At 39.0% G+C, this 27,473-nt stretch overlaps 1 protein-coding gene across 2 annotated transcripts; it reads left to right on the forward strand.

Annotated features, from left to right (window-relative positions):
* Nucleotides 1-2,535: 2,535 nt before the first annotated feature.
* Nucleotides 2,536-27,473, forward strand: HSPH1 (heat shock protein family H (Hsp110) member 1). 2 transcript variants are annotated; one of them, XM_082675956.1, is made up of 19 exons: nucleotides 2,536-3,023; nucleotides 5,602-5,659; nucleotides 7,753-7,893; nucleotides 8,634-8,756; nucleotides 10,932-11,031; nucleotides 12,175-12,308; nucleotides 12,720-12,964; nucleotides 13,590-13,818; nucleotides 15,414-15,520; nucleotides 15,754-15,887; nucleotides 18,099-18,307; nucleotides 19,931-20,062; nucleotides 22,487-22,624; nucleotides 23,511-23,636; nucleotides 24,986-25,093; nucleotides 25,195-25,314; nucleotides 25,534-25,695; nucleotides 26,586-26,792; nucleotides 26,894-27,473. In XM_082675956.1, the coding sequence occupies exons 1-18, from the start codon at nucleotides 2,917-2,919 to the stop codon at nucleotides 26,790-26,792; spliced, it is 2,580 nt and encodes an 859-aa protein (XP_082532082.1). In that variant the 5' UTR covers nucleotides 2,536-2,916; the 3' UTR covers nucleotides 26,894-27,473. The 2 variants fall into 2 exon arrangements, with proteins under 2 accessions (XP_082532082.1, XP_082532081.1); XM_082675955.1 differs by having other exon boundaries at nucleotides 26,586-27,473.

Genomic DNA, 27,473 nt, shown 5'->3' on the forward strand with positions numbered 1-27,473 from the left:
CCTGTCACAGCTCTTCACATCTACTGCACATTCTCTCTTTAAGAGGCATTTTTATTTGAGCTTTTTTCCTTTACATTTGCATATTTTGTCTTTTTGTTGTTGTTCTTCGGGAGCTGTCTCTGCTTCCAGGTTTGAGAACCCTCTTTGCTCTCTAAGACAAATATGGGGAAAAAACCCAATAACTGCAATGGTAGCTGCTGGCAGACTTAGGATAAAGTCACCTTAATTCCCTATTTACTTCTGGATCTACAACAAGATAGCAATTTGTTGGGACTACTTTTACCTGGTTTTATTCTAAAATTTCTGACACTATGGTAGAAATAGTATGAGAAATTGTGTATATATTAAAAACATAATAAATCAAAATAAATAAAATGTAATAAAGTAATAAAAATGACAAGGATTCTAAGAACATCATAAATGCATTATTAGATAATAAATGTGGTAGTTCATATGGCCCCTACTCATTCATCTGTTCCAGTAAATAAATAGTTAAAGTGGACTGATTAAATATAAAAGGGGGCTACACAAAATCGGCATCCACGACAGTACAAGTTGAGCTAAAAGTTCTGGTACTGGCTCTTCTTGAATAGTATTACTACTACTATTACTACAACTTACTGAATATCTATTACCAAACTAGATGTTTTATTTATATCTAATCCTTCCATTCTCCCAACAAGATAGGTATATGTCCATTTTACCCATGTTGAAACTGAAGCCCCAGGAAGAATTCAAAGAATATTAAACGGATATCAGATAATAACGACGCACGTTTAGTGCTTTACATAGCCTTTCAGTCATTACACATATCCTGTGAGGCGGCACACAGGAAGGCTTGGTAATTAGCTCAAGGTCACAGAGCTGGCCGATTCATAAGTACACATAGGCAAGGTTCAAGCCCATGAAGCCTAACTCTAGGGGCTCCCACAAGCTGTACTATAAAGCATATCAGTATTGCCCCAGGATTTGAATCTGATCCAAACCTGTCTGGCTCCAAAGACCTAGAACTGTTCCTTCCTCCTTTCTGCACAAGCTTCCTATAAAAATGTGGGAAGCAGACCAAAAAATCTCAACGTTCTATTTCTGTTCAAAAATGCTATGATTCCATGGATTTTAATATAAGGTTTTCATATACCAAAAAAAAAAAAAAAAAAAATGAGGGCGGGGGAGTCAAGAAGTTTTTGTAAAGCAAACCAAAAATAATTATAGCTAACTATATTTTCGAATTTATGAATACAGTCACCTTTAGAGGCTATTTTATTAAATTCTCTCCACCTTAAAGGTGAGTTAACTGAAGCACGTGAGGATTAAGTACCTTTTGTCTAACTGCCGGGTCAAACATACAAGTGATTTTGTATGCAATATAAACCTGGCCTTTTAGCCTTGTCTCTGATTTAACCTCCTAAAGACTGCCATACTCTTAATTTTTCTAACTTCAGGTCGAAATTCCTACGGATTTCATATGTATTCCTACGTCCCTGAGGGAGCGTCAGCAAGGAGCAAACTTAAAAGGACACTGAAGGGTAGAAAAGACCTGACAATACCAGCAGAGTTACCCTCCTTTTTTTTTCTTTTTATGTTCGTCTCATTACTGAAAAGAATTTAACAGGGATACCTCTTTTCAGGGAAAGAAACAAAAGCTGATTCTGATCAAGCAAGAAGCAAAACTTGTAATTTATGACTCGGGAGTGGCAGGGCAGAACAAGGTCCGTTCAAGTCAGCTGTATCAAAAATAGACAGAAAGTGATACCACAGAGAGCTTTCCAAATTACGCCACACCTAAAATTCGCTTAAAAAACCCAAAACCCACAGAACCCTGACATTTTATTCCAGAAGAGAATATCCTGCCGCTGATGAATACAAGAATATTTAACACAAACCCTTACGCTTGTTACTAGAAGTTGAAACGTAAATTCCTTTTTCTAATTCATAATTCACCAGCCGTGGTGTAATCTAGACAATAATAGAAGCGAATACCGAACAAGCAGGCAAACAAAATAACGCTGTGGCTGGAAAACGAGCGAAAAGCGATAAAGGGAAGCTCCCCCTCTCCCGCGAGTCCCCCAAGACAAAGCCGGCTCCCAGCCCGCACTGCGACCGGGACTACACATCCCAGCATGCAAGGCGACACGGTCTCCCAGTCGAACTACGGTTCCCGACACGCTTTCCTGACAGCGGGCCGACCTCTCTGGCGTCCGGGGGGTCTCGGGTCTCTGCAGGAGTGGGGTGTGTCTCCGCCCGCCCAGCTTCTCCTTCGAGTCTAAGGGTCAGATACCATCGCCCACTAGTAAATAACGAAGATTACGATTTTTCGAGTCATTCTTCGTTGCCCGTTTTATTAAGACAGCAAAGAGCCTCAGGCTAGGGCGGGCGGGGCGTAGGCGGGTCAGCTTGGCCAGTTTGAGCCAATAGCGTCGGAAGGGCTGTCCTGTTGCCATGGCAACGGCGGCCGTCCCCAGAGGGACCAGCCACCCATTGGGTGGAATCTTTCGAGAAGGCTCGAGAAGAAGGAAGCGGAAGTGGCACGTGGAGGGGCCGGTGGAGGCGCCGGTGAGTAAATGCCGCAGATTCTGGAAAGTTCCGATCAGTACGATACATAAGGCTGAGACGCTGGGATCTTCTCTTTCGGGTCGGTAGTTAAGCGGCACGCTGGTGAGCGAGCCGGTGAATATCCAGGCAGGCAGCCCGAACTGCGGAACGACTTGCGGAGACCGAGCGCAGCTTTCTCCCGTGGTTACTCCTCTGTGAGCCGCCACTGTCCCCGGGAATCCGGCGGTGCCAGACCGGCAGATCGTCCGTGTGTCCGTCCGCGTGACAGGACCGGACCCCGCGGGAGCCGCGCGCAGCCGGGGCAGGAAGCGGCGGCCGGAGGACACAGACCAACCCGAAGCGGAGGCGGACCGAGAGCCGGCCATGTCGGTGGTGGGGCTGGACGTGGGCTCGCAGAGCTGCTACATCGCGGTGGCCCGGGCCGGGGGCATCGAGACCATCGCCAACGAGTTCAGCGACCGGTGCACCCCGTAAGTGGGAGCTTGCGGGGGCGCTGGGGGGAGGTTCTGGGGCGAGGGCAGCAAGCCGGCGGGGGCTGCGGATCCCGGGGACCCCACGTTTGCGGCTGGCCGCGGAGCGCCGGGGCGAAGGAAGGGCGATGTGGGGAGCGGTGCGCCCTCCGTGGGGTCGGGATGCCGGCGGCCTAGCCGCCGGGTAGGGGAGGGGGCTTGCGGCCGCGAATCGGATAGAAGGGTCTCCGGGATTCGAGGGGCCAAGAGAAGCCCGGGAGTCGAGTCCCCCGGGGTCGTCCCTTCTGGCGGGCTCCCTCCTGGGGGCCGGTCTGCGGGCAAGCCCGAGACTTCGCTCCTTTTTCTTGGCAAGAAGCTTCAGCCAGCTCCTTGCGCGGCCGCCCCCGTTTCCCCACCCGGCTTCTCTGAGCTGGCCGAGCCGCCCCCAGCTCGTTCCCCTCCCTCCGAGCATGTCTTTGCGCACCGCAGAGCTGGGGCTGCCGAGCTTTTTCTTCCGCATTGTGAATCTCGAAATGAGCTGGAAGCTTCCAGAGCTCGTCTGCTGCTTCTTGTGCAGGGAGCGGGCGGATTGTAGTTAGCGACCACAGAATCACTCCTTTGATGATGAATCTACTTTTTCTTGCTCACTCTTGGATCATTTGTGAAAGATGTAAACGTCCTTTTTTCTCGTTTTATGAAAGCCGTTAAAGAGGAATCCTAAATCGTGTTCCAATTTCTTTAATTTTGAACGGCTTAAATAAGGAGAGAAAAGAAAAATTGCACACTTTGGTGCTAGAACTCCTCTAGAGGATGGATGTTGTCACTGAATTAAATGGTATATTCTACAGCAGCATGGGGTGGGCAAAGGGTAACATTTTAATAAGCAACTTTTTTGGAGGGGAGTCTTAATTTCTGAATATGTTGTATGCAAACATGCCTGCATGTACATTGATAAAAACAACTGCTTACTTCTCAGGGAAAATGGTGTAGGTATTTTAGTGCCTTAATCCCAAGATAAAAATCATAGAATGAAACATCGAGCCCAAAGATGAAATGACTGGGCTTATATCACTATTTGAGTGCAGATGAACATTTATGAAAGTGAAGGGAAGTGAGAAGATAACCAGACATTGACAGTATCAGTAGCGTTGGGAAGACTGCTATTCACAGAGCATGTCGTGCATCAACCTCTTTATAAAGCTACAGTGTTTTAGTTCAGCTGTGTGAAGGGCTCTGATCGGAGTATAGTAAGAAAGAAGATAGTATCTCAGGATTTCATGCTTAGGTGCAGTTTACATCTTTGTTCTCTTTGGTCCAGTAAAAGGAAGAAGAGTTGTTCAAGGGAGAGTAGAGAAAAATTACGTATGTGGCTATAGTGACCACTGTGAAACTAAAGCTGACAGGTGTGTCTCAAAAATGTAAACCAAGGGCAGTACTGGAGTTTCCCTTAATGTTTTTTATATAATAGATGTTTGACTCAACTGCATTGGCTACTATTAATTTCTGTTTAGTATAATTAGTTTGATTCTCTTCTTGGAAAATGAGTAAATTCGTTCCGCAACTGTATGTTTACTCTGAGCTCGGAGTGCTGTTCTGTTTTTGGAAGGTATTTTTAAGCTCTAGCCTTTGCTCCAGCAGTTCTCTGGCTGTTAAGATGCTATTTAGCACCTGCTCAGATAATCTAGGTCTAAGATGTCTCTGTTATAGCAAGTTTAAATTTGATTCAGCTTGATATTTAATGCCTTCAGTGTATTCCCATTTTGCTCATATCACACCATTATTCCTACCTGCCCTGTAATCTGAAACCTAATTCACTTTCATCCTTCTGACAAGACTTTATTGCTCTGTGCTACCATTCCATTTCCATTGCTCAGAAGGCTGTTTAACAGTTACAAGTCACTTCATCTCTTCAGAGCTGACTTAAAATGTAACTGATTATTCAGTCCTTTTGCTCAGCATTTATACTTGGTTCTGTCGTGGTACTTGCTCAGCATCATTTTTGCTTGGCTTCCTCAAGTAGAGTCTTCCGTATAGGACCCTCTTTTGTGCGTTTAAACTCCGGAAGCATAGCTTAGGCCCACTTGTTTCCGTTTATCTAAAAACCTTTGATCATAAAGAGTCAGATGATATATCAGGACAGCAATAGCTATGATAGTGACGCTTAGATTTGTATGGAGTTGGTAACTGCGAAGTAGTTACACCATATTTTGTTAATCGTGGCTAGGACCGAGTTAATAATACTCTAACTATTCAAAGCATTTTCACAGTTAATGTTCACTTGCTGATAATTGGGGCCTGGAGAATTATGCTGGTGCTTGCAGTACTGGAAAGTGTCCTCTGAGCCTTGAGCAGACGGGAGTGGGGGCCAGGGTGGGGTGCAGCTGCCACCTAGATTGGATTCTCAGAGTTAAGCAGCTGACGAAAGCTTTGGAGTCCAAAGTTGTGCTGTGCTGTGCCCCCTTCCCCTAGAATGGGTAGGATATTTTTTTCCTTTTTGGGGGTAGGAAATTTATGTTAGAATTTTCCTCTTGTCAGTTAAAAACCTCCACATTTATGCTTTTAACATTTGTAAAACATGGTTTTTTAAAATTTCTTCTAGATCAGTCATATCATTTGGATCAAAAAACAGAACAATTGGAGTTGCAGCCAAAAATCAGGTATGTTCTTTAAGAGGATTCTGATCATTTTTTAAGAGAGAAGTTTTAAAAGTAAAATCTCAGAGACATACAAAAATACGAAATACCTAAGCCTATCTATTTTTGAGTTTTAGAATTGTAACGCAGATACTCCTTATGAGCCCTTAGATACTTTTTTTTTCTTTTCTCTTCCTTTTGTTTTATTGAATAAGACCTTTAACTTTCTAATTTTCCAACCTTAATTTTTAATAACTTTCCTACCTTCTAATGTATCTAATTTTTAAAACTTAAAAACGAGACACATGAAGTTCTTTCATGTGAAGTTTCTCATGATACTCATTTAAGAGTTAAAAGCTTCCTTTCATGGAAGGAACTTCTAAGAAGCTCTGTTTAAAAGTGTTTTCAGGTTACTTAATAATTAAGGTAGTACGAGGAGAACTTGTTGTCTAGGCCTGTGCTGGCCTGTAGAGTCGCTGTTACATGTGGCCCTTGAGCACTTGAAATGTGCCTGATCTGAATTAACATGTGAAGTATAAAATACATGTGATTTTGCAGGCTTAAAATGAAATAAACAATCTCATCAACTGTTTACATCAAGTGCATGTTGAAATGACAATATTTTAGATGAATTAGGCTAAATAAGTTATTGGAATTAATTTTACATATTAATGGGACTTGAAAATTTACCTATGTGGCTCCCTTTAGGACTCACATTGTAATTTGAACTTTGGGGATCGGGGAGAAAAATAAATAAATATGAAATATGAAAATCCCTTTTGTGAGAGGCTCTTAAGAAAGGGACTGAAAGCAGACCTGTTACAATATGTAAACGTATCAAAGTAACATACACTGTATGCCTTCAGCTTACACAGTGTTACATGTTGATTTATTTAGTTTAAAAAAAAGTTGAAAAAATTCTCTTAATACAGAAAATGGTATTGCTAAAAAAAGAAAACTAAACCTTGGAGTACTATATTATGGCTAGTTAGAAGAGAGGAACAAAAGAGCAAAAAAACAAAGCAGGGAAGAGAAATGGCCGTGCCCACTCAAAGTAACCTGCTCAAAGGGGAGAGACACTAGTGAAGTAACAACCTCCCCAAATGTGGCCGTTGAGAAGACTGATGTCCCGGACCTGAGATCCCACTGCATTTTTGTGGTTATGTGAGGAAAATCTGTTGAGGCTTAGATCTAGCCTGTAGATTACTAGACATATGTCATCTCGGTTTTATAATCGCAAGGAATTTTAGTACTTAAACATTGTTTGAAATATTCCATATTATTTGAAAACTAGTGTTGCCAAGCTATATTTTTCTTTTTAAAAGAAGTAGATCAGAGAAAGAAGTACACAGTAAACGGTTTTGGTATTTTCAAACTAATAACTTTAGAAGTCTTTGTTTTTCATCTTTTAATTATTTTTGTGTTTTAAATAAGGTTCCCACTGCTGACATCTCTGAGTGAAATATGCTATGAAGTGGGGCTTGTATATCCAGAGCCTAATCATCCAAAATATGTACGTGCAGTTGAAAGCATTACCTCATATAGAAACTTCTTGAATTATCTTTGCGTTTTCTGCTTTTTGGTATAGATAATTAACATTCCATGCTATTGATAGGAAAAGTAGCAATCAATATATTTTGTGGCACAAAGTACTTATCCTGGCCACTTAGCGACTCAACAAATAGATTACTGTAACAATTAACTCCTTTTTTAAAAAAATGTGACCAGACTATAGTGCTTCTAAATATCCTTTTTCATTTATTCATTAGGTATAAAACAACTGTAGTGGGAGAAAAGGAATGAAATAAAGTGATACATACAGTTCTTGGGGTTTGTTCAGAGCTCCAGGGATAGTTTCACTATCTGAGTTTTTATCTTGCAGACTTTGAAGCCTGTGTGTATCCCTCTCACTGCCTCCCTCCTGGCATTTCTATAGGAAAAGGAGAAAGAATAAAGTCCATTCATTGATGGAGAAAGTCAGGGCTCTGGGGAAGGTTACTTATATCCCTCTGATTTGAGTTGTACAAGTGACTTTCTTTTTAATTGCTGTAAGTACTAATAGGTGTTGAAATTAGAAAAAAATTTAAATCTCAGTGTTTGTTTTTTTTTTTTTGCAGCAAATCACTCATGCAAACAATACAGTGTCTAATTTCAAGAGGTTTCATGGCCGAGCATTCAATGACCCCTTCATTCAAAAGGAGAAGGAAAACTTAAGTTATGATCTGGTTCCAATGAAAAATGGTGGAGTTGGAATAAAGGTAATATAATCGAGCAATCTTAGATTCCTTACTAGGAAACTGTTTAATTCATCTACAGAGAAAAGTACTTAATTCTTAATAAATATGTAACTCAGTTTCCTTATTTGGACAAGATGGTCTTTTATTTTTTATCTAGTCTCTCTTAAACTATAGGTTTATGTTTAAATCATCCTTGAAAATTATTCAAATGGTATATACTGCTGTAACTTAATTTGTGTTTCTCATAACGTCTTGACAATTATAAAATTTAGAATTCATGGTGTTTAAAGAAATCTAAATTGTGTTGTCATATCAAACAAAAGTCTGTTCCAATACAGCTCATTTGCAGTTGTTTGGAGAGCTACAGTGTAATACAACCAGAAATCTTTTTTTAAACTACAGAGGCATTCCTGTCTTATGATCTACACAAAATAATATTTATCCCAGTGATTCATCTCTTCAGTTAGAGTGGAAATTTACTATCTTCTATAATACTTTGACTAGTACTTTGGATAGGGGAAAAATCTGCCCCAGCTTTTTTTTCTCTTCATCTCTGGGGAAGAATCTTTCTTTTTTTCTTTGCTTTGCTTTCCTTTCCCTTTTTCTCTTCCTTTTACCTTTCCTTTCCTTCTTCTTTTCTAAACAGTTATAACAGTAAAGGTTTTCTGGAAGAGAATGTGTAATCATGTTTGTAAGTTAATATTATTAGCATGTAACTTTTAGCACCACAGTATTTAAAGCATTTTCTTTCCTCAATACAGGTAATGTACATGGATGAGGAACATCTGTTTAGTGTGGAACAGATAACAGCCATGCTGTTGACTAAGTTAAAGGAAACTGCTGAAAACAACCTCAAGAAGCCAGTAACAGATTGTGTTATTTCAGTAAGTAGAGTTCGGCAAGGCAACGTGTTTTATTTTAATTTGCCTTTTTCATGTTACTTTTTAGTATTGAATGTGTGAAAGCTGTCCTACTACTAGAGATCAGAATTCTGCTGCACTCTATACCATAGTGTTCAGCAGCATTGCATAGTAGGTTTGGGTGGTGATTTTAGCCAGAAGTTGCAAAGGTTTTTGAGTGGTGTTACATATCAATATCTCCTGTCAGGCTTTTTGAAAATACAGACTGATTGGTCGAATTGGAGGATATTCTAAAGTTAGTTGATGTATTGAGAGGCAATTGTATACTTACACGAGAGCTTTTCAGAATTTTATCCACACGTGAGAACCAGAGAGTTGGTTCTTGGTGATAAGTAGTTTTAAAATGTAACCTACCAGTAGTGACAAAACCTAGGTTTTTTTTTTAGCATTGGCAAGCCCACTACTTTCAATGGACAGTTGATAATTAGGTTATTAAAGAGTATTTGTAATGGACAGAGGTCACTTTTTTTTTTTTACATTAAGATTTATTAACACTCCCTCGTTTATGTAAGGGATTAGGAAATATGATGTTAATTGATTTATAGGTAAAGATTTGATCTGGGGGAAAGTGTATACATTAAAATAAGATTAGGTGTTCATTATTGAGGTTAGAGAAACAAGGAAAAAGAGAGGCCTTCCTTCTTCTTTTGAAGACTTAGTTCTCTGTTTTTCTCTTCTAAGTAGTTAAAGTTAATTAAGAGAGCTACTCTGATCTCTCCCACTATCTCTTTTCTACCTAGCCCACGTCTCAGAACAGCTGTTACGGTGAGCTGGCGATTGCAACCAGGCTAGACTGACTGTATAGGGCAGGGGGTCACTTCCCCTGCCCCAAGGATCCTTTACATACATTTTATACCTCATCACCTCTCCCACATGAAAGTTTAGTAGTACAGATTTAGTGTATATCTGTTTCTGTACTGTGGTCCTTTAGACAGCCACAAGCCATTGTAACTAGCTAAATATTTTTTTGTCCTTATGTACCAATTTTCACCCTCTACAACGTTATTATTCTCTGTGGCAAATTTGTGCTATGGGGAAAAGTCATCTTTTATTTGGCAGGGTGGCCTGTCCAGACCTGTCAGAAGCCTTTATGGCAGTGCATCCTGGGATATGCAAGAAGAGAGGCAGAAAGGCTGAAATTTCTCTTGCAGGACAGAAGGTGTTCTACTAAAGGAATGTCTGGGTATTGCTTGGAGAAATGCTATTAATCTCTGGTAAAGTTAAAGAATTAAGTTATAAGTCAGTGGTCCTTCCTTCCTCTCCCACCCCCTCTTTAAATAACCTAATATGGAAAACTGAAAGTGTTCTGATTTGAAAGGTGAGCAGAGACCCACCTTCGCTCTTGTCACTCTTTCTGAAGCATTTATAGGTAACTTGGGGAGAAAATGCGAAAGCCACTGTACCAAGTTTTCTCTTAGGTACTTTCCAGTTAAGTGATTATATGAATGTATTGTTAGATGCTCTTCTGGAAGAATGTGCTAGTTAAAGTGCTGCCCTAGAAGGCAATCAGAAGAATTCATCTAGCTAGAACACAACACCGTAAGAAACTTTATCCCTTGAACTGATTTTGTTCTTCTTCCTCTTAGAAAAATCAACAGACTTTGACAAAAAAGTTTCATTTTTGTAATCTGAACAGGTTTACTGAATTAGAAGGTACCCCAACGATTAATGCTTAAAACCAACGAACAGCAAACTAAAGGGCAGAGGCTAGAATTAGCTGTATTATCTTTAAGTTCCTGTAGTCTTTATAGTTTAATTACATTTAATGTTGACATAGCAGAATAATTTCCAAAAGAAATTTAAGACTTGTTTGGAAATAGTATTTCATCCTCTTAAATTTAAAGCTTTTTGTTAGATTTAAGTAACTGTTAATATGTCTTACGAATACTCCTGGTTAGTTTTTATTTCAGGTTAAAATTTGGTTATAATAAATTTGATACTTATAATTTTAGGGCAATCTTTTCAAAAGTAGTTGCTGTTTCTGAAAGTTAAAGAACTTATTCTTTTTCTGTTTTGTGACTTGTCTAGGCACTTATTTAGCTGGACTATTGTGAATTGATTACAGATGGTTGTGAGGGATTTGTATGTTTTATTTTGTGTGTTCTAGGTAAGTTAGATTCTTTCCCTTCTTGTTTGCAGGTCCCTTCTTTCTTCACAGATGCTGAGAGGCGATCTGTCTTAGATGCTGCACAAATTGTTGGCTTAAACTGCTTGAGACTCATGAATGACATGACAGCTGGTAAGAAGAAAACTGTTTTTGTGTAGCAGTTAATATACTTTCGAAACTAAAGTTAAGACACACCAGGTCCTGTTATCAAACACTTTCATGTAGGTGTAGAAACACAGCCTATTAAAAAACGTGTTAGATTTGAAAGCAAAAATTCTAGCCTTTCAGATGCTTGTTTTAATGAGAAGTTGGCACTTTTTCAAATATATGAATCTGTTTTCATTAGGAAATTCTTGTATATAAATTTTTTAATCCTTTAAATTAGTTGTATTGGATTTAGTTTTTTATTTCCTTACATTGTTTTTATAGTTAAGAGACAACTTTTCCCAAAACCTCATGATTTTGGCTTTTACAACTACCTTGACTATTGATTTAGCTTAAATTTTTTTTTCCCTCATATGCTTTCCGATTGTATGTGGTTAGGAGTTGATCATTCATCTTATATCAGATATTAATTTAAGCTGTATGATTTGCCAGGCACCTTGGTAGGAATGGATATAGTGGGGAGCAAAGCACTCACTTATCTCCTCTTAGACCTTGTATCAGCTTCTTGTGATTACAGATGGACTCAAAGTCAGTTACAATGTAGTGTATTCAGGCAAAGCAAATAAGGCTTTGTTTAGTATGTTTTTAATAGATGTTTTAAGAACTCTTAAAGTATTGATAAAGGTGTGTTCTTAAGTATACGTATTTAGAAATACAGTGGTTTCAAAATTCAGAAAAAGCTAACACAGACTACTTAAGATAGATCATTTATTTGCCTTGAATCTAATTGGTAGGACCTGCAGTTGCTGTAGTTATATATTAAATTCTTAATTTTTTTGGATAAGCAGTCTCCTAGCAGGTTGTGGTTAAAATGTAAGTATTGTGTAATGAGTCTGATATTGTTTGTGTGTGGTTACACGTGGTTTACATGCCATTGTTTTTGCATTACGTATGTCCTCTCTGTCACATCTCTCCATATATTTAAAAGTGATAGAACATTGTTCTAAAATCAGAAAGGGACAAAGTATGAAGTCAGATATAAAAGAAATATGTTCACTTTTAATTAATGGAAGTACAGTCAGGTTTCCTGCATGTGTGATTACATTGGTAACAATGAAATTCCTAAGAAAATGTGAACCAAAGAATCGAAACATACTAATTTTTTTTTAGTTGCTTTGAATTATGGAATTTATAAGCAGGATCTCCCAGGCCTGGATGAGAAACCTCGAGTAGTGGTTTTTGTTGATATGGGACATTCAGCTTTTCAAGTGTCTGCCTGTGCCTTTAACAAGGGAAAATTGAAGGTAAAGTCATAAATCAGAACTAAGTGACCCAAATATTACATGTGTGACAGTTGTCATTACTTTAGGCTCTTCGAGGTAATGAAAAGTTTGGGGTAAAGATATTAACCAAGAGTTGTTCCTAAGGTTGATCCTCCATAAAGATGATGTAATCGTTTCAGCTTCTTGCTCAGGAAAGAAAAGCTTTTTAAGGTTATCTTCCATGTAATCATTAAAATTAAAGACATCTTAGAGACTTAACATTTCGTTTGGATTTTGTAGTTACGCGTCTCCTTACTGACTTGGATTTCATGTTGTAGTTTAAATAGAAATTTTGAGCCTAGGAGTCTTTGGTTGTTTGAATAGCAATATTTAAGACTCTAGTTGCAAATATGATTGAAATAACCAGATTATTTGTTGTTTTAACTAAATTAGGTACTGGGAACAGCTTTTGATCCTTTCTTAGGAGGAAAAAACTTTGATGCAAAGTTAGTGGAACATTTTTGTGCAGAATTTAAAACTAAGTACAAGTTGGACGCAAAATCCAAAATTCGAGCACTCCTTCGTCTGTATCAGGAGTGTGAAAAATTGAAAAAGCTGATGAGCTCTAACAGCACGGACCTACCACTGAATATCGAGTGCTTTATGAATGACAAAGATGTTTCGGGAAAGATGAACAGGTGTGTCTTGAATTCTGACAGATTAAAGAAAACTTCTTGCTGCAACTGTAGTCCACGTGTCAGTTCTAGCTGTGGTGTTGTGAGTCCTGGCCCACATTTCAGGATTGTACCGTACCTGCTGGAAAGACTGTCAACGTCATTAGAACTAGGGTTGCTTCTGCAAAGAGGGTTTTAGGAAGATCTGTGTTCAGTGCCCTCGTAGTGAAGTCTTTTGGGTCATTTTCACTTTTTAGTATTTCTGGGCCAGTAATTCAATAATGGTTTCACAGAATATTTTGCAGAAATATTTTGAAGAGAATGGAAATATTCAAAGTAATGAAAACGGGATCATCTAAAACATTAAGGAATAAAATGGAAATCTTAATATAAAAGTGATTTCTTCTAGTAATACCTGTCGAATTGATTTTCTCCTCATGCCCTTTCTGCATCTGTTTTGTATATTTTTTGAAAAAGAAAAGTTACAAATTACAGTATGGTTGAACTTGGCCCATGTGGAATTCAGGGTGTCTGAGGGGAAAAAAAAAATGTTGGGTTGATAAGACTTATTTTTTAAAAAATAGGACAGGATATTGGCCTTAAGATAAGTTTTCTAAAGATTTCTAAAGTTTTCCTCTTAATTGCCAAGGGCACAGTTTGAAGAACTCTGTGCTGAGCTCCTGCAAAAGATAGAAGTTCCCCTTTATTCATTGCTGGAACAAACTCAGCTCAAAGTAGAAGATGTGAGTGCTGTGGAGGTAGTTGGAGGCACTACACGAATCCCAGCCGTGAAAGAAAAAATTGCCAAATTCTTTGGAAAAGATACGAGCACGACGCTCAACGCAGATGAAGCAGTGGCCAGAGGGTGTGCACTACAGGTATTGCCTTCTCAGCCCTTCTCCGTCTGAGGGCTCATTCCTTGAACCATTTCTGCTTTACTTCATCGAGGTGGGGTCACAGAGAAAGCAGAGCCCAGTGCCCAGTTAGACACCACAAGGGGGTTACTTACATTTCCACAAATCGTGAGGCCGTGGGGACACAGGATCTGCTACAAGTATTGGAAGGTTTAGGAAGTTTAAGATTCAAAGAACTACTGAGCTAGTGTTTCTCAAGCTGGGGATTAGGGACAGGCATGATTCTGAGGGGATCATAGAAAACACGGCTGTAGAGCGTAGAGTAGCCGTGTGGTGGTGCCGGTTGTTACAGAGCACCAAGGAGGGCAGGGGAACGGCAGTCTGGTGCAGTGAGGAATTGATTTGGGGAAAGTTTGCAGGGTTAAGAGTATTAGCTAACAGGTGGTTTGATGAAATAGCTGTTCCCCCTCCAAACTGATTGTAGCTTATCAAATAAGGAGGCAGCTCAGAGGCATGAAGTTTGGCAAAGTAAAAGCACAAAATCTAGAAGTTACTGATACAAAAAAATTAGTATTGGTTTATACGTAGGATATTATAGTCAAATCTGAGTAGTTTTAACTAAAGTTTTAAGTTAATTTGTTTAAATTTGATCTAGTTAGCAGTTTTTTTTTTAATACAAAGCAGTAGATTCTTTACAGAAAAGTATTTAGACTGACTACTATGTAAAACTTTTAAAAAAGAACGTGTAGATGCTGACTATTGCCTGTAATCCATTGCATCATCAAGATTCCTCATGTTTTGTGGGGTTTTTGTCTTTGCTTCCTCCTTGACAGTGGCGTGCGCCTCCTTCACTGACTCTTAATCACCCAGGACTTCGGAAGCTTATAGTTTCTGTAGAAGTAGAGCTTCTTTTGGCTTCTCTTCTGAAGAATCCTGTGCTATTGACAGAGTCAGAGATTTACTGACTTTTAGTTTAGTCATCTGTTCAGTCATTTTTATGTGACAAGTCTAAATCCACCGGTTGGTCTGTTGGGTGTTGTCTACCCTAAATTTGAATTGACCATCGCTTCCTTCATTCCTAAAATTACTTGAAAATAGGCACATTTTGGTTTTACCCTTTTTCAGTCTTAGACATTTGAAAGGCAATGCGGACAGAGCTGTTTGGATGTATATACACATTCAAAAGTGATACAGCTTGTAATTAAAATTGCTGTCAGCAGGGCATTTCTGGAAAGACCGCTGCTTTTTCCTCAGCCCCTGTGAAACTTACTAATTAACAGTTGCTAGCCTAAGATTCATTGTACTGTTTAACTTTATATCTAGTGATTGCCGTAGTATTTAGATGATAAATCACTTATGCTTAAGACACGTACACTGTAAGCAATTTCGAATTTGAATTTAAACCTACCCGTTCTATTTGAATTGATTTTTTTTCTTTTTTAATATTTATTTATTTGATTGCGCTGGGTGTTAGTTGCAGCAGGCGGGCTCCTTAGTTGTGCCTTGCCAGCTCCTTAGTTGTGGCAGGCGGGCTTGAATTGATTTTTATATTAAAAGCTGAGTGAAATTTTTCATGTGCTCATGATAATTTTTTTCTTTTTCTTTTTTTTTTTTTGAAGTGTGCAATCCTTTCCCCAGCATTTAAAGTTCGAGAATTTTCCGTCACTGATGCAGTTCCTTTTCCAATATCTCTGGTCTGGAGTCACGATTCAGAAGATGCCGAAGGGTATGTAGGAGAAAATTACTTTATTTTCATATAAAGAAAAATTAGCAAATGAATTTCATGGTAGAGTGTTTGATTAACTGGGATCTTTCAACAACAGACTTACCAAAATATTTCTCTCATTCTGAGTTATAAATGGTGAGATGGGATTGATACAGCTCTTAGAATGTGTTTATTCTGTTTGCATAGCACAGTGAGCTTGAACACTTGAGCTGAATGCCTTTGTTTCCTCTTAGCGTCCATGAAGTGTTCAGTAGAAACCATGCTGCTCCTTTCTCCAAAGTGCTCACCTTCTTGAGAAGTGGGCCTTTTGAGCTGGAAGCTTTCTACTCTGATCCTCAAGGAGTTCCATATCCAGAAGCAAAAATAGGTAAGCAATTCATTGTAATTACTCTTTTGAAGACTTGACTTAGTCAGTGTGCAAACTTAAACATTTTTTCTGTTCTTAGCAATGTTGAGTGGGATGATGCCATGTGAAGACATTTTCATTTTGGAATAATGGTGATGGGGAAAATCTCTTTGTTTTGTTGGTGAATAAACTGGCCTATAGAGATGCAATGACTTGCTGGTGCTCTGCTGGTGCTTCCAAGTGTATATATATATAAGAGCACTTGAGTATTTTTCCTTTTCTGATACAGTCTATACTTTATCACCTACTTTTTTTTTTTTTTAAAGAAGATATTGGGGGTAGGAGTTTATTAATTAATTAATTTATTTTTGGCTGTGTTGGGTCTTCGTTTCTGTGCGAGGGCTTTCTCTAGTTGTGGCAAGCGGGGGCCCCTCTTCTTCGCAGTGCGCGGGCCTCTCACTATGGCGGCCTCTCCCGCTGCGGAGCACAGGCTCCAGACGCACAGGCTCAGTAGTTGTGGCCCACGGGCCTAGTTGCTCCGCGGCATGTGGGATCCTCCCAGACCAGGGCTCGAACCCGTGTCCCCTGCATCAGCAGGCAGGTTCTCAACCACTGCGCCACCAGGGAAGCCTTATCACCTACTTTTAATATTAACCTTTTCTCTGGGTGAAATGTTACTTGCAGAATATTGCTTAAAACCTGGCTTGGAAACCACTGAAGCTACTTCTCAAATGTACCTTTGTACTGTAATCTTTTTTTTTAAAAAAAAATACATCTTTATTGCTACATTTTTCCTGGGGAGGTTTGACACTAGCCATCTATTTTGACCCATAGTTAACTCTGAAAATGTGGGAGAGCTACAGGCATCTTCTTCAATGGGCGTGTCTCTTTCCCAGGCTACTGGTAAAATTTGCCGATATTGCTAGATCGCTTCAGGGCTCACCTTTGCCCCACACCATTTCATAATGAAATTGTTTGAAGGAGTCTAACCTGGCCAGTTGTGTTTTCTTTCTTAGTACTTAAAACTAAAAGTGTTCTGACACAGGGGAGTTTTTATTTTTTAAAACAGCTTTTATGAATTTATTTATAGATAATTTAAGAAAATCATTGAATATAGACTAAAATTTTGACAGGCTGCATTCTAGTCCCCATTGTGCAGAGGATAAAATCTAAGCTCTTTAGCATGGCATCACAGTTTTCATTTTATCGCCAAAACCGAGAAGCTTGCACAGACTTAGAGAGCCGTCTTACCTCTCTCTCCTGTGAGCCTTCTTGGATGCCCTTTAGTAAATGCTGTTTCTTTAACTGGATCTTTTGGTAATTATTTCCTGAACCTCGTGATTTGATAATTAATGAAGGTCTATTCCAGTATATTTCACCGACCTACTAAATAAATCTAACTTTCTGTGTGTTTGTGTAGACAGCACTTAATTACAAGGCTATTAAATCCCATATAGTGCTCTGCACATAACAGGTTCAAACTACTTAATTTTGTTTACTGGTTTCTGTAGTAACAGTACTACTATTGGTGGAGGTGATAACTAACACTTAGCCCTTGGTTCCATAGTTATAAGTGCTTCAGTGTAAAACACTTGTCAACTCAGACCACAAAAGCACAGATAAAGTAACTTACAGCAGGTCACACGGCCAGGATTCAAGCCCAGAGAGTCTGGGTCAGTCAGCACTCTGAACTCCTACTCAGGAATGCTCTGGAACTGCTCTATAATGCATGATAATTTCAGGCTTTGATACAAGTTTTAGCTCACCTCTCCTATTTGAAACATAGGAAAATGTTTGGATCATTCAGTCAGAAAAACAGTATTCCCGGGAAAGGCCCTACAGAATCAGAATGCAGGAAGCACTCGATACCATCTGCCTCACGCTTGGGATTTCCACGTCGAGGTTGTGCTCACCTGGAGAAATAGGGTAGGAGGCAGCGGGGGCAGCTTGTCATCAGCCTTCACACAGTGTCTGTGTCGGAGTGTCCAACAGAAAGTCACAAGAGTGCCCTTGCCTTTGAAGGTTTTATGACATACTAAAACTAATCCCAAGTGTGATAAGTTAGACTGTGTACTTCTGAGTCTATTTTAAGAGGTTATGTTTATAGTATACATTAAAGGGCTTAAATGTAACTCGGTAGAGAAAACGGGGAGATTTTGGAATAGCAATTTATAGCCTTTGCTTGATAGAGTTAGATTCAGTTCTGAAATTGTCAATTTCTTTTTGGTCTAGGCCGCTTCGTAGTTCAGAATGTTTCGGCACAGAAGGATGGAGAAAAATCTAGAGTGAAAGTCAAAGTGCGAGTCAATACGCACGGCATTTTCACCATATCTACAGCGTCTATGGTGGAGAAAATCCCAGCTGAGGAGAACGAAGTGTCTTCTGTCGAAGCAGACATGGAGTGTCAGAATCAGAGGCCATCAGAAAACCCAGACGCCGAGGTAAGTTTGTGGGTAAGCCTTTGAGTTTGAATATATAGTTGACTTAATTCTAAGCCCTAAGAGATGGGTAGGGAAGGGTTAAAATATATTTTTCTTAATTGTGGCTAAAATTTTGGTTGATTGGACAGTAATATACAGCGTGGAGTTCGTGAACTGTGACTAAATTCTGTATAGCTTTATTTGAACTGGCATGTGATAATTTAGAGTGGGTAAAGGTTCTTTGAATTGTTCGTTTAAAGACACAGGCCATTTGAGAAATCAAATGCCGACTGATGATTAAGAAAAAAAGACTAAATACAAGAGCTACTTAGTGAAATACATAGCAAATATTAATGCTGTGGTTTTTGGGGTTTTTTGGTTTTATTTTTTGATCGTATGGCAAAATTTGGCTTTGGCGTTTTAGAACCTACGTGCTTTTATTTACACGGTTTGCTGTGTTAGGGAGGGAGGAGGCGAAGTGTCCGCCTGGAGTACAGACGTTGTTACCGTCCACGATGTTAATGTAGATAGACTGCGGCAGCACGAGTGCTGGTTTTACATGGTCTGCAGAAGAATTCTAGGAAACTCAAATAGATGAGCTGTTATAGTTCATTTCTGGGTAATAATCAGAAATAGTTTAAATGAAGAGGTGTAGGCAGTTACAGTGTTTCAGTTCAGATGTGAAGAAGGTATTATAACTATGATCGTTCCTAGAACATTTAAGGAACATTAGCATTTGAGCCTTCATTTTGTTCTCATCAAGAAGAACTTCAGTGTAATGAATTAAATGACCAGGGCCACATACTTTCTCATTAGGCTACAGACACCATTATTCTAATGCCTGTTGTCTCCAGTCTCTTAGTACCTTTTGGATATACATACACCAGGAGTGCCTTGCTTCTGGATATCTCAGTGTCTGCCTTAGGATCTTGAAACTCTGAAAGAAAAATATGAGAGACTTCCAGGTGGGCAGCAAGTAGTTAAATTCGAATGTTTCAGGCTTCTCCCAAAGGTGGGAAAAGATCATAGCAAGCACTGGTTTACTGGGGATTGAGGTGTCTATTAACATGTAGTATTTGTTCTTTATGCTGGGAGTTTTTGAGGTGTAAATAGTTGGATCACGAAAAGAAAGTGGGGACAGAGAGGGTCTTGCGTCTCTCTAAACTGAGGTGATGAACCCCCAGATAACTGATCGTCGGCTGTTTTATGTAATTGTTCAGTTCACTGAAATGGAGATGTGTCAAGATGTGTGACGGCCGCTGTGAAATTAGGTTTTTGGGAGCTTGTTTCTGGGAGAGAGGCCTAGAGGAAATCTGCTTCCTATGCTTTTGAGAGCTAATATCTGTACAAGGCTAGATGGAAGCTTCTTGAACGAGAGTTCTTGATTGTCATCACATCAATCAAAACGCTTACTACTTGTTTAACTACATTAACTGTTATCATTCAAAGAATTTCTTACAGGTTTACAGTATCTAAGAGGTTTTCAAGTACTTTGTGTTTGTATGCTTTTATCAGCATCTTTCCCCCCCACCACCTATTAAGATTTCAGAAATTGAGTGTACTGTGTTTGGTGCCCGATAACCTTTTAAATTTATACAAGTACACCTGCTTTCTACATCCTTTGTGCCTGGGCTTTCATTTCAGAAAAATATCCAGCAAGACAACAATGAAGCTGGAACACAGCCCCAGGTACAAACTGGTGGTCGTCAAACCTCACAGTCTCCCCCTTCACCTGAACTTCCCTCAGAAGAAAACAAAACCCCAGATGCTGACAAAGTGAGTGACTCTTCCAGTTCATTCCGTTAGACAGTGTTGCAACATGTGATCATTAATGATATCATTCAATCCGCAGTTTCAAGAGCAAGCACCAGGTTATCGTATTCCATGTAGGGTTTTTTTTCTGATAATTTTCTATATTTTCCAACTAAAACCAGTTAGAGGTACTCCACCTCAGCTGAGGGAATTGAGTATCCTGCTTTTTAGACCTGAAAGCTTCCCTTCAATAACTGCCGCTCCAAGCAACAGGAGGCGAATGCATACCTTTTGTTGTCTTCTCTAGTGCTAGAGTATCTGCAGTTGCGAGCACCTGAAACAGATACGTCCTGGTGCTGTGTGATTAGTTTCCATTTGATTCATCCAATGATAAAGACGCGGGCTATAGTAGTCTAGTAAATTTTTTTTCCTCTCAAATTACCTGTCAAATTTATATAAATTAATTATGATGATCTGGTAATAAGTTTCCATTGTTATCCCAGATCGGCACTTTTTGCAGAACTTTGTTCTTTGTGCAGGTGGGATGTAAATCATTAACTTTCATTAGTAGTTTGGTTTTCTCTCATTCTGAGGACAGAATTCTTTACCCTCACATGAATTACAGAATTGTCCCTTGGGGTCCAAATGCACGTTGCACTTGGTAAAAGGTTCTGGTTTTTAATCTTCCATGCCCTGATTGATCCCTTGGGGGCCCTGATATGAGCTGCAGGTCCTGATTCTGATTTCTGGAAACCTTCGTTTTCTCCTGTTAAAGAGGTATGTGATGATGGTGTAGCAGCATTGCTTTCTTTGCAGTGATTGGCTCCTTAATTTCAGCATCCCTCCCCTTCACCACTTAGCGTTGAGCATTAACTGACTTAGGCCAGTGGTCTTAGTACCTGTCTAGAGCACGACACTGGGTAGCATCTTACGTTCTTAGTTGTCAGTGGGACCACTAGTGTCAAACCCTTTGGAACATTACCACAGACCCCCTTGGAGGATTCCTCGTCTGTGCCACGTCGAATGCCGTTTTGTGATACGTTGGTTTTGTCAGTAGTTGGTTTAATTTTGTTCGGCTAGATAGTCTTATCCTGACTTAACCTGCATATATGTGACTGTCATCCATTTGATTCCCAAATATCTGTTGCACTCCTGTGTTTTGCCAGGTGTAGGTGTCATTTTTCTTTCTGTGTTTTATGCCCCCAGAGCATGCACAAAATATCGGGGGGTTCTCGTGCACTAGAGGGAAGAAGAAGACATGGACATTGCAGGCTGACTGACCAGATCATTGCTAGGGATGCAGCTCACAGCACTTCACAGACATGTGATCTCTAAGGAACGCTGAAACAGAAGTCTGGGGAACATGCGGTCTCGTCCCGTCTCTGTCTTTATAATTTTAGCCAAGCCATTGAACCTCTTTCAAGTCCCAGTTTCTTATATAAAGAGCCTAGAATTTTAACATCCTTCATAACTCCCCGAAATTCCCCAGTGTCGGTGCTTGTTGTGCCTCGTGGGCTTGTCCCTGTTTTACCATCTCAGCCAATCAGGGTACATGTTACATAACCCTTGGTTATCTTCTAATCTGTCCTACAGCTGAGTTTCCTAAATTGCGTTCTTTGTCATTTGTGCTTATAGGAACCTGCAGAAATGAAAATACTATGAAAGGCTTGGAAAATTGAAGGCCGTAGGAGATACTTCTTTAGCCCTGTATTTACATATTTTGGAAAAACTGACAATAAACTTAGCATTTGCTACATCATTCCATTTGCTTCCATTTTAAGACTTTAAAATCTTTTGACCTTGCAGAGTTGCTAATGAGAAGTGGTATGACTCAAAGCCAGATAGTAGAAATAAGGAGATGTATATATATAGACATATACGTGTGCATACGTAATTTCCAAATTCAGGAAATTTTAAAAGGCACTCATCAGTGTAGTGATAATTGTAATTAAAGCACATTTAATGCTGGGATATAGGGCCTTAAATATATATATTACAGGAATAGAGTTGATCCTAACATGCTTAGTAGTTGGTCAAAATCCATCTGGTGTTAACATTAGATTGTAGGCTATAATTTAAAGATGTGGTAATTTAATAATAATATGTTTGCCTTTTTGGAGTCGCAAACATTGCTTAAAGGGATTAGAAAGCAAGGACTGATGAAGAAAAGCTTTAGCAGGAGAGTTTAAATTTAAATTTAATAGGAAATGAAAAATATCCTGGTGAATTCTTTTAGGGAAGTGTGGCATGTTTAAGTGTAACTGCAGCCCTGATTTAAAATGCATGGGTGGAAAATTAGATGATCTCTTATACATTCTTCCAATTTTATGATTTTAGGAATTTTAATTTTTCCTGAGTCCTCAGTAAGTATGATAGGGAGATTTTTGTTATTCAAGGACTGTTTAAGAATTTCTCCTTTTTTTTTTTTTTTTTACCCCTCTTCCCAAGGCTAATGAAAAGAAAGTTGACCAGCCTCCAGAAGCTAAAAAACCCAAAATAAAGGTAGTGAATGTTGAGCTGCCAGTTGAAGCCAACTTGGTCTGGCAGTTAGGGAAGGACCTTCTTAACATGTACATAGAAACAGAGGTAAGTGCTTCATTTACGTATTTTTATTTTGGAATGTGTTTAGTTTGGCCCTTTTACGCATATTTCTAGTAGATAAATGGCTATAATTCTTTCTCATATCTCATAAGTCTATACAATTTTTAGGGATAGGATGAAGCCAAAACTAATGGTTTTTTCAGTTAAATTGTTTTTAGCAAGTTTTGTTTATATTTTTGTAACCTTATTAAAGAAATTTATACCATAGATCATTCTGCTTGGTATAAAATTGATTGCCCAAGTTTTTATGAAGAAATCGGGTGCTAATATCTTCTAGCCCAGAGAGCGATACAATTGGTATCTCAGGCCACGCTGAATATTTCTGTTAAAATACATTATGTTTCTTTGTAGTCTACATATATGAAATAATTGAGGTTCATTTTTCTTTTACTGAGATGGGAACATTGTATTTAGAAATTTAATAATTCTATTCCGTTTATATTTGGTAAATAAATAGACTCTAAGTACATGTATTTATCCTTGATTTTAAAATGTGGTGGCAGAATTGTGTGGCTGTTATACATTGGTCAGTATTAATCCCAGTAGGAGACAACCAAGTAACTACATAAAAGAAAACAAAATTGTATAAAAGCAATAGATTGGTTTTTTCCTTAGTATTAAATCTGAAATGTGAAAGCTATGTAATTTATTATAAAATGTTTAAAAAAAAACTCATTCTGTGTATTTAGAAAATGAAGAACTTTGTAGGAATTGTTGGAAGAATTTTATAAGGTATAAATTAGAACTGTTAAGACTGATTTTTTTTTTTTTGGATATAATCCTTGATTTTGTTAACTCCAGAGTCTAAATAGTTAAAATATAGTTACAGGTAGCAGAAGACTAGAATTAACCTCTTCTGTTTTCCTGACAGGGTAAGATGATAATGCAGGATAAATTGGAGAAAGAGAGAAATGATGCTAAAAACGCAGTGGAGGAATATGTGTACGAGTTCAGGGACAAGCTGTGTGGACCATATGAAAAATTTATATGTGAGCAGGTATGTTTAGGGCTCTGTTTTTATTCAGATAATCTCATTATGAAGTGTTTAGTATCAAATTTGACGTTTAAACCTCTACTAGATTATGTAACTTGAGCTCTTTGAAAACAAAACAGCTTGAAATAGAAGTTGTATAAACAGAGTCATGGAGGGAGAGGCTCACTAGTGATGTGCCATTTTATTCTAGTTTATCCACTGAGTTGAGTTTTTACCATCAAAGAAAGAACCGCTCGGCACTTTTATTCATAGTCTGTGACATCACAGTTACTGTGGCCTAGAAACATAAATAAGAGAAAATCCTTGCTTTCAAAGGCCTCAGACTTTTTTTTATGACTCTGGTGCCTTGGTTGCTCTCTGTCATTGCTTTATCCCATAAGACTTGTTCATCCAGTCATTCCAGAGTTTATCAGGCACCACTATTCCCCTTAGGCTTTTGTCAGCTCCCAGGAGCAGTATGGCTCTAAGCAGATCCCTGAAGCTCATTTGTGAAAGATGGGCCTTGGAGAAAAACTGGCCAGTTAGAAATCTAGAGTGGCTTTGGAGTTAATTCTGGACTTAGGAGAATGTAAACTGGGAGTCTGTTTAGTCCTACGATCCTGAGGCTACTTTGTACTGTATTTCTTTCTCAGCTCTGAAGCTGGATTTCTTATGGTTGGGATTCTGAGGTAGAGATGACCCAAACCAGCTAGACCTCCTAAAGCCAGAGTATAACTGCATACTTTATGTGAGTTTGTTAGGAATGGCTTTCGTGTGTGTTCAGTGATTGAATTGTCAACTTGTTTAGTTTTCCTTTCAGTATTTGGTAGTTGTGGAAGTGAGTAGAAAGTTACTAATTGAGACCTAATTGTTTTGGAGAGTAGGAAGATGATTCTTTTTTTTTTTTTTTTACTTTTCGGCTGCACTGCGAGGCACGTGGGATCTTAGTTCCCCGACCAGGGATGGAACCCACGCCCCCTGCAGTGGAGGCGCGGAGTCCTAACCACTGGACCACCAGGAAAGTCCCTATGATTCTATAACCGCATTTCAGTGTACAAATTGTCCAAAATCGGACTACTGAAATACAGTGTTATAAGTCAATAAGAGCATTTTACCACAAATTTTCAAATATCCCTGTGTAAAAGAGAGAATGGCCTAAGAATAACTGTCAGTCCCTCTTGTAAAATATTGTATGGCGCTAATAATGCAGTGTTTATCGCTCCCTGATACTTTTCAGTGAAGAGAATCCAGCTAATCAGTGCCTTCCTAGAAATGAAATGAGCTACTTGATGTGTGACACTTCTGAGGACGACCATTTTGACTATTTTAAAGTAAGATTGCCACTAATACTGATTCTTGTGTTCCGTATGTAGGATCATCAAAATTTTCTGAGGCTGCTCACAGAGACTGAGAACTGGCTCTATGAAGAAGGAGAGGACCAGGCTAAGCAGACGTATGTCGACAAGTTGGAGGAATTAATGGTAGGCCCTTCTCTCCCCCTAGAAAGCAGTACTTGGGTTTCAGATTACAGACTTCTAAAATACAATTATGACAAATACTAATTTATTACATTCGGGTTTAGAAAATTGGCACTCCAATTAAAGTCCGGTTTCAAGAAGCTGAAGAACGGCCCAAAATATTTGAAGAACTAGGACAGAGGCTGCAGCACTACGCCAAGATAGCAGCTGACTTCAGGAGCAACGTAAGTCTCTGTAAAGCGCGAGGACGCCACCCTCGATTTACAAGCTCGTGTTTAAGTTGAGGAACCTTCATTGTGAACAAATGTTCGTTCCTAAGTGAGAAATTGGGTTTTGGTGTGTGAGACCAGAGGTACACGTGAACTTCATGGAAAATTGGGTCAAGTTAGATGCTACTGTTAAATACACTTAATTCTACAGAATGACCAAGTTTTTCCATTTAGGATGAGAAATATAACCATATTGATGAGTCTGAAATGAAAAAGGTGGAGAAGTCTGTTAATGAAGTGATGGAGTGGATGAATAACATCATGAACGCTCAGGCTAAAAAGAGTCTCGATCAGGATCCCGTCGTGCGTGCTCAGGAAATTAGAGCGAAAATAAAGGTGCGTGGCATTGTCTGGTGTGTACTGCTGGGTTTTCTTAGGGCTTCTGGTTGCAATCCTTTGAACCTTGAACATAGCCGTTTTTGCTTAAATCTTTTTACCTCATCCCAGGACCAGATTTCTGAGTTTGTTATTGACATTACAAAATGTGGAATACCTTGTAAGTTTCTGTTAAACTTCTGTTTCTTCATTTGTTCATTTAGTTCAACAAATACATTTGTTGAGCCCCTACCATGTGCCAGTTACTGTTCTAGGAGTTTAACTGTCAGTGTACAAAGAATGGAAGTCACCTGCCGGTGTGAGGAGGACTTGACAATAAACAAGCGTGGAAGGATATCAGATTGTGTTAAGTGCCGAGGGGAAAACAGTCAAAAGGGATTAGGAAACTCGGGGCGGTGGAGAGGGACCCAGGTCAGTATTCATCAGGGCAGGCCTTGCTGAGCGCATGAGGCTTGAAGGAAGTTGGGAAGAAAACCAAGGAACTGCTTTCTGCCTGGAAGAATATTCAAACACAGTGAAGGTTAACATGAGCCTTTGAGGTCATGGGCTATAAGCTTGAATTCCAGCTCTTTGCTCACTACTTTTTCTGTTCCTGAGGTTAAGTTACTTAACCTCTCCTCCGTAGGTGGGGATGATAATTCCTACCTTTTAATAACTGCTGTGAGATTAAATGGGTTAATAATATGTGAGTAGTTAGTAAGTCCCTGACATACCATAGAAGAATATTCACATCTCTTTTGATCAGGCTTCAAGCTATAGTTTTGGGCAAATGTGTTGAGCAAATGGAGTTATTTGAGAGTTGGTAGAAAAATACTGGTTCGGGTATGTAGGAAAGTAATTGAAAATGAACTGGAGTTAGTCTGATTATTAGTTTTGTTTGCCTTTCTTAGGAGTTGAATAACACGTGTGAACCTGTTGTAACACAACCCAAACCAAAAATTGAATCACCCAAACTGGAAAGAACTCCAAACGGCCCGAGTACTGATAAAAAGGAAGAGGACTTAGAAGGCAAAAACAATTTCAGTGCTGAACCTCCACATCAGAATGGAGAATGTTACCCTAACGAGAAGAGTTCCATCAATATGGACTTGGACTAGGTGACATTAAACTGACTTAGTGCTTCAATTAATAAAATATTTTTGCCATGGTATGTGATTCTACATGACATACTGAGACTATTTATATTTTCTTTTTTAAGGATGTTTAGAAATTTTGTGTATTATATGGAAAAAGAAAAAGCTTAAGTCTGTAGTCTTTATGATCCTAAAAGGGAAAATTGCCTTGGTAACTTCAGATTCCTGTGGAATTGTGAATTCATACTAAGCTTCTGTGCAGTATTACCATTTGCATCACTGAGGATGAAACTGACTTTTGTCTTTGGAGAAAATAAAGTGTATTCAAGAGGGCTGTGGTTAAACTCTTCAAGCATTGCTCCGCCAAGGTAGTTTTCTTGCATTTTGCTCTCCGTTTCAGCATGCGTGTGGGTGTGGGTGTTTATAAACAAGACTAAGTCTGACTTCATAAGGGCTTTCTAAAATTAATTCTGTCCAATAGAATATCACTTTTTGCTTTGATATTATTAAAAATCCAGTGACTAAAAGCAAAAGCTAGTGAAATGTGTTAGCAGCATGCAGAACAAAACCTTTACAATTTCTCTCTCCTTACCCAGTGCAGTGTCATGTGAAGGTGTAACGTGGAGGAAACGTTGATTCTGTTTGTAACTGATATTGTGAAGCCTCTTAAGAGCTTTAAAATAAAGTTCATCTTATGGTGTCATT

This window comes from Grampus griseus, assembly GCF_964374135.1.
Source record: "Grampus griseus genome assembly, chromosome: 18".
Classification (NCBI taxonomy): Eukaryota; Metazoa; Chordata; class Mammalia; order Artiodactyla; family Delphinidae; genus Grampus; species Grampus griseus.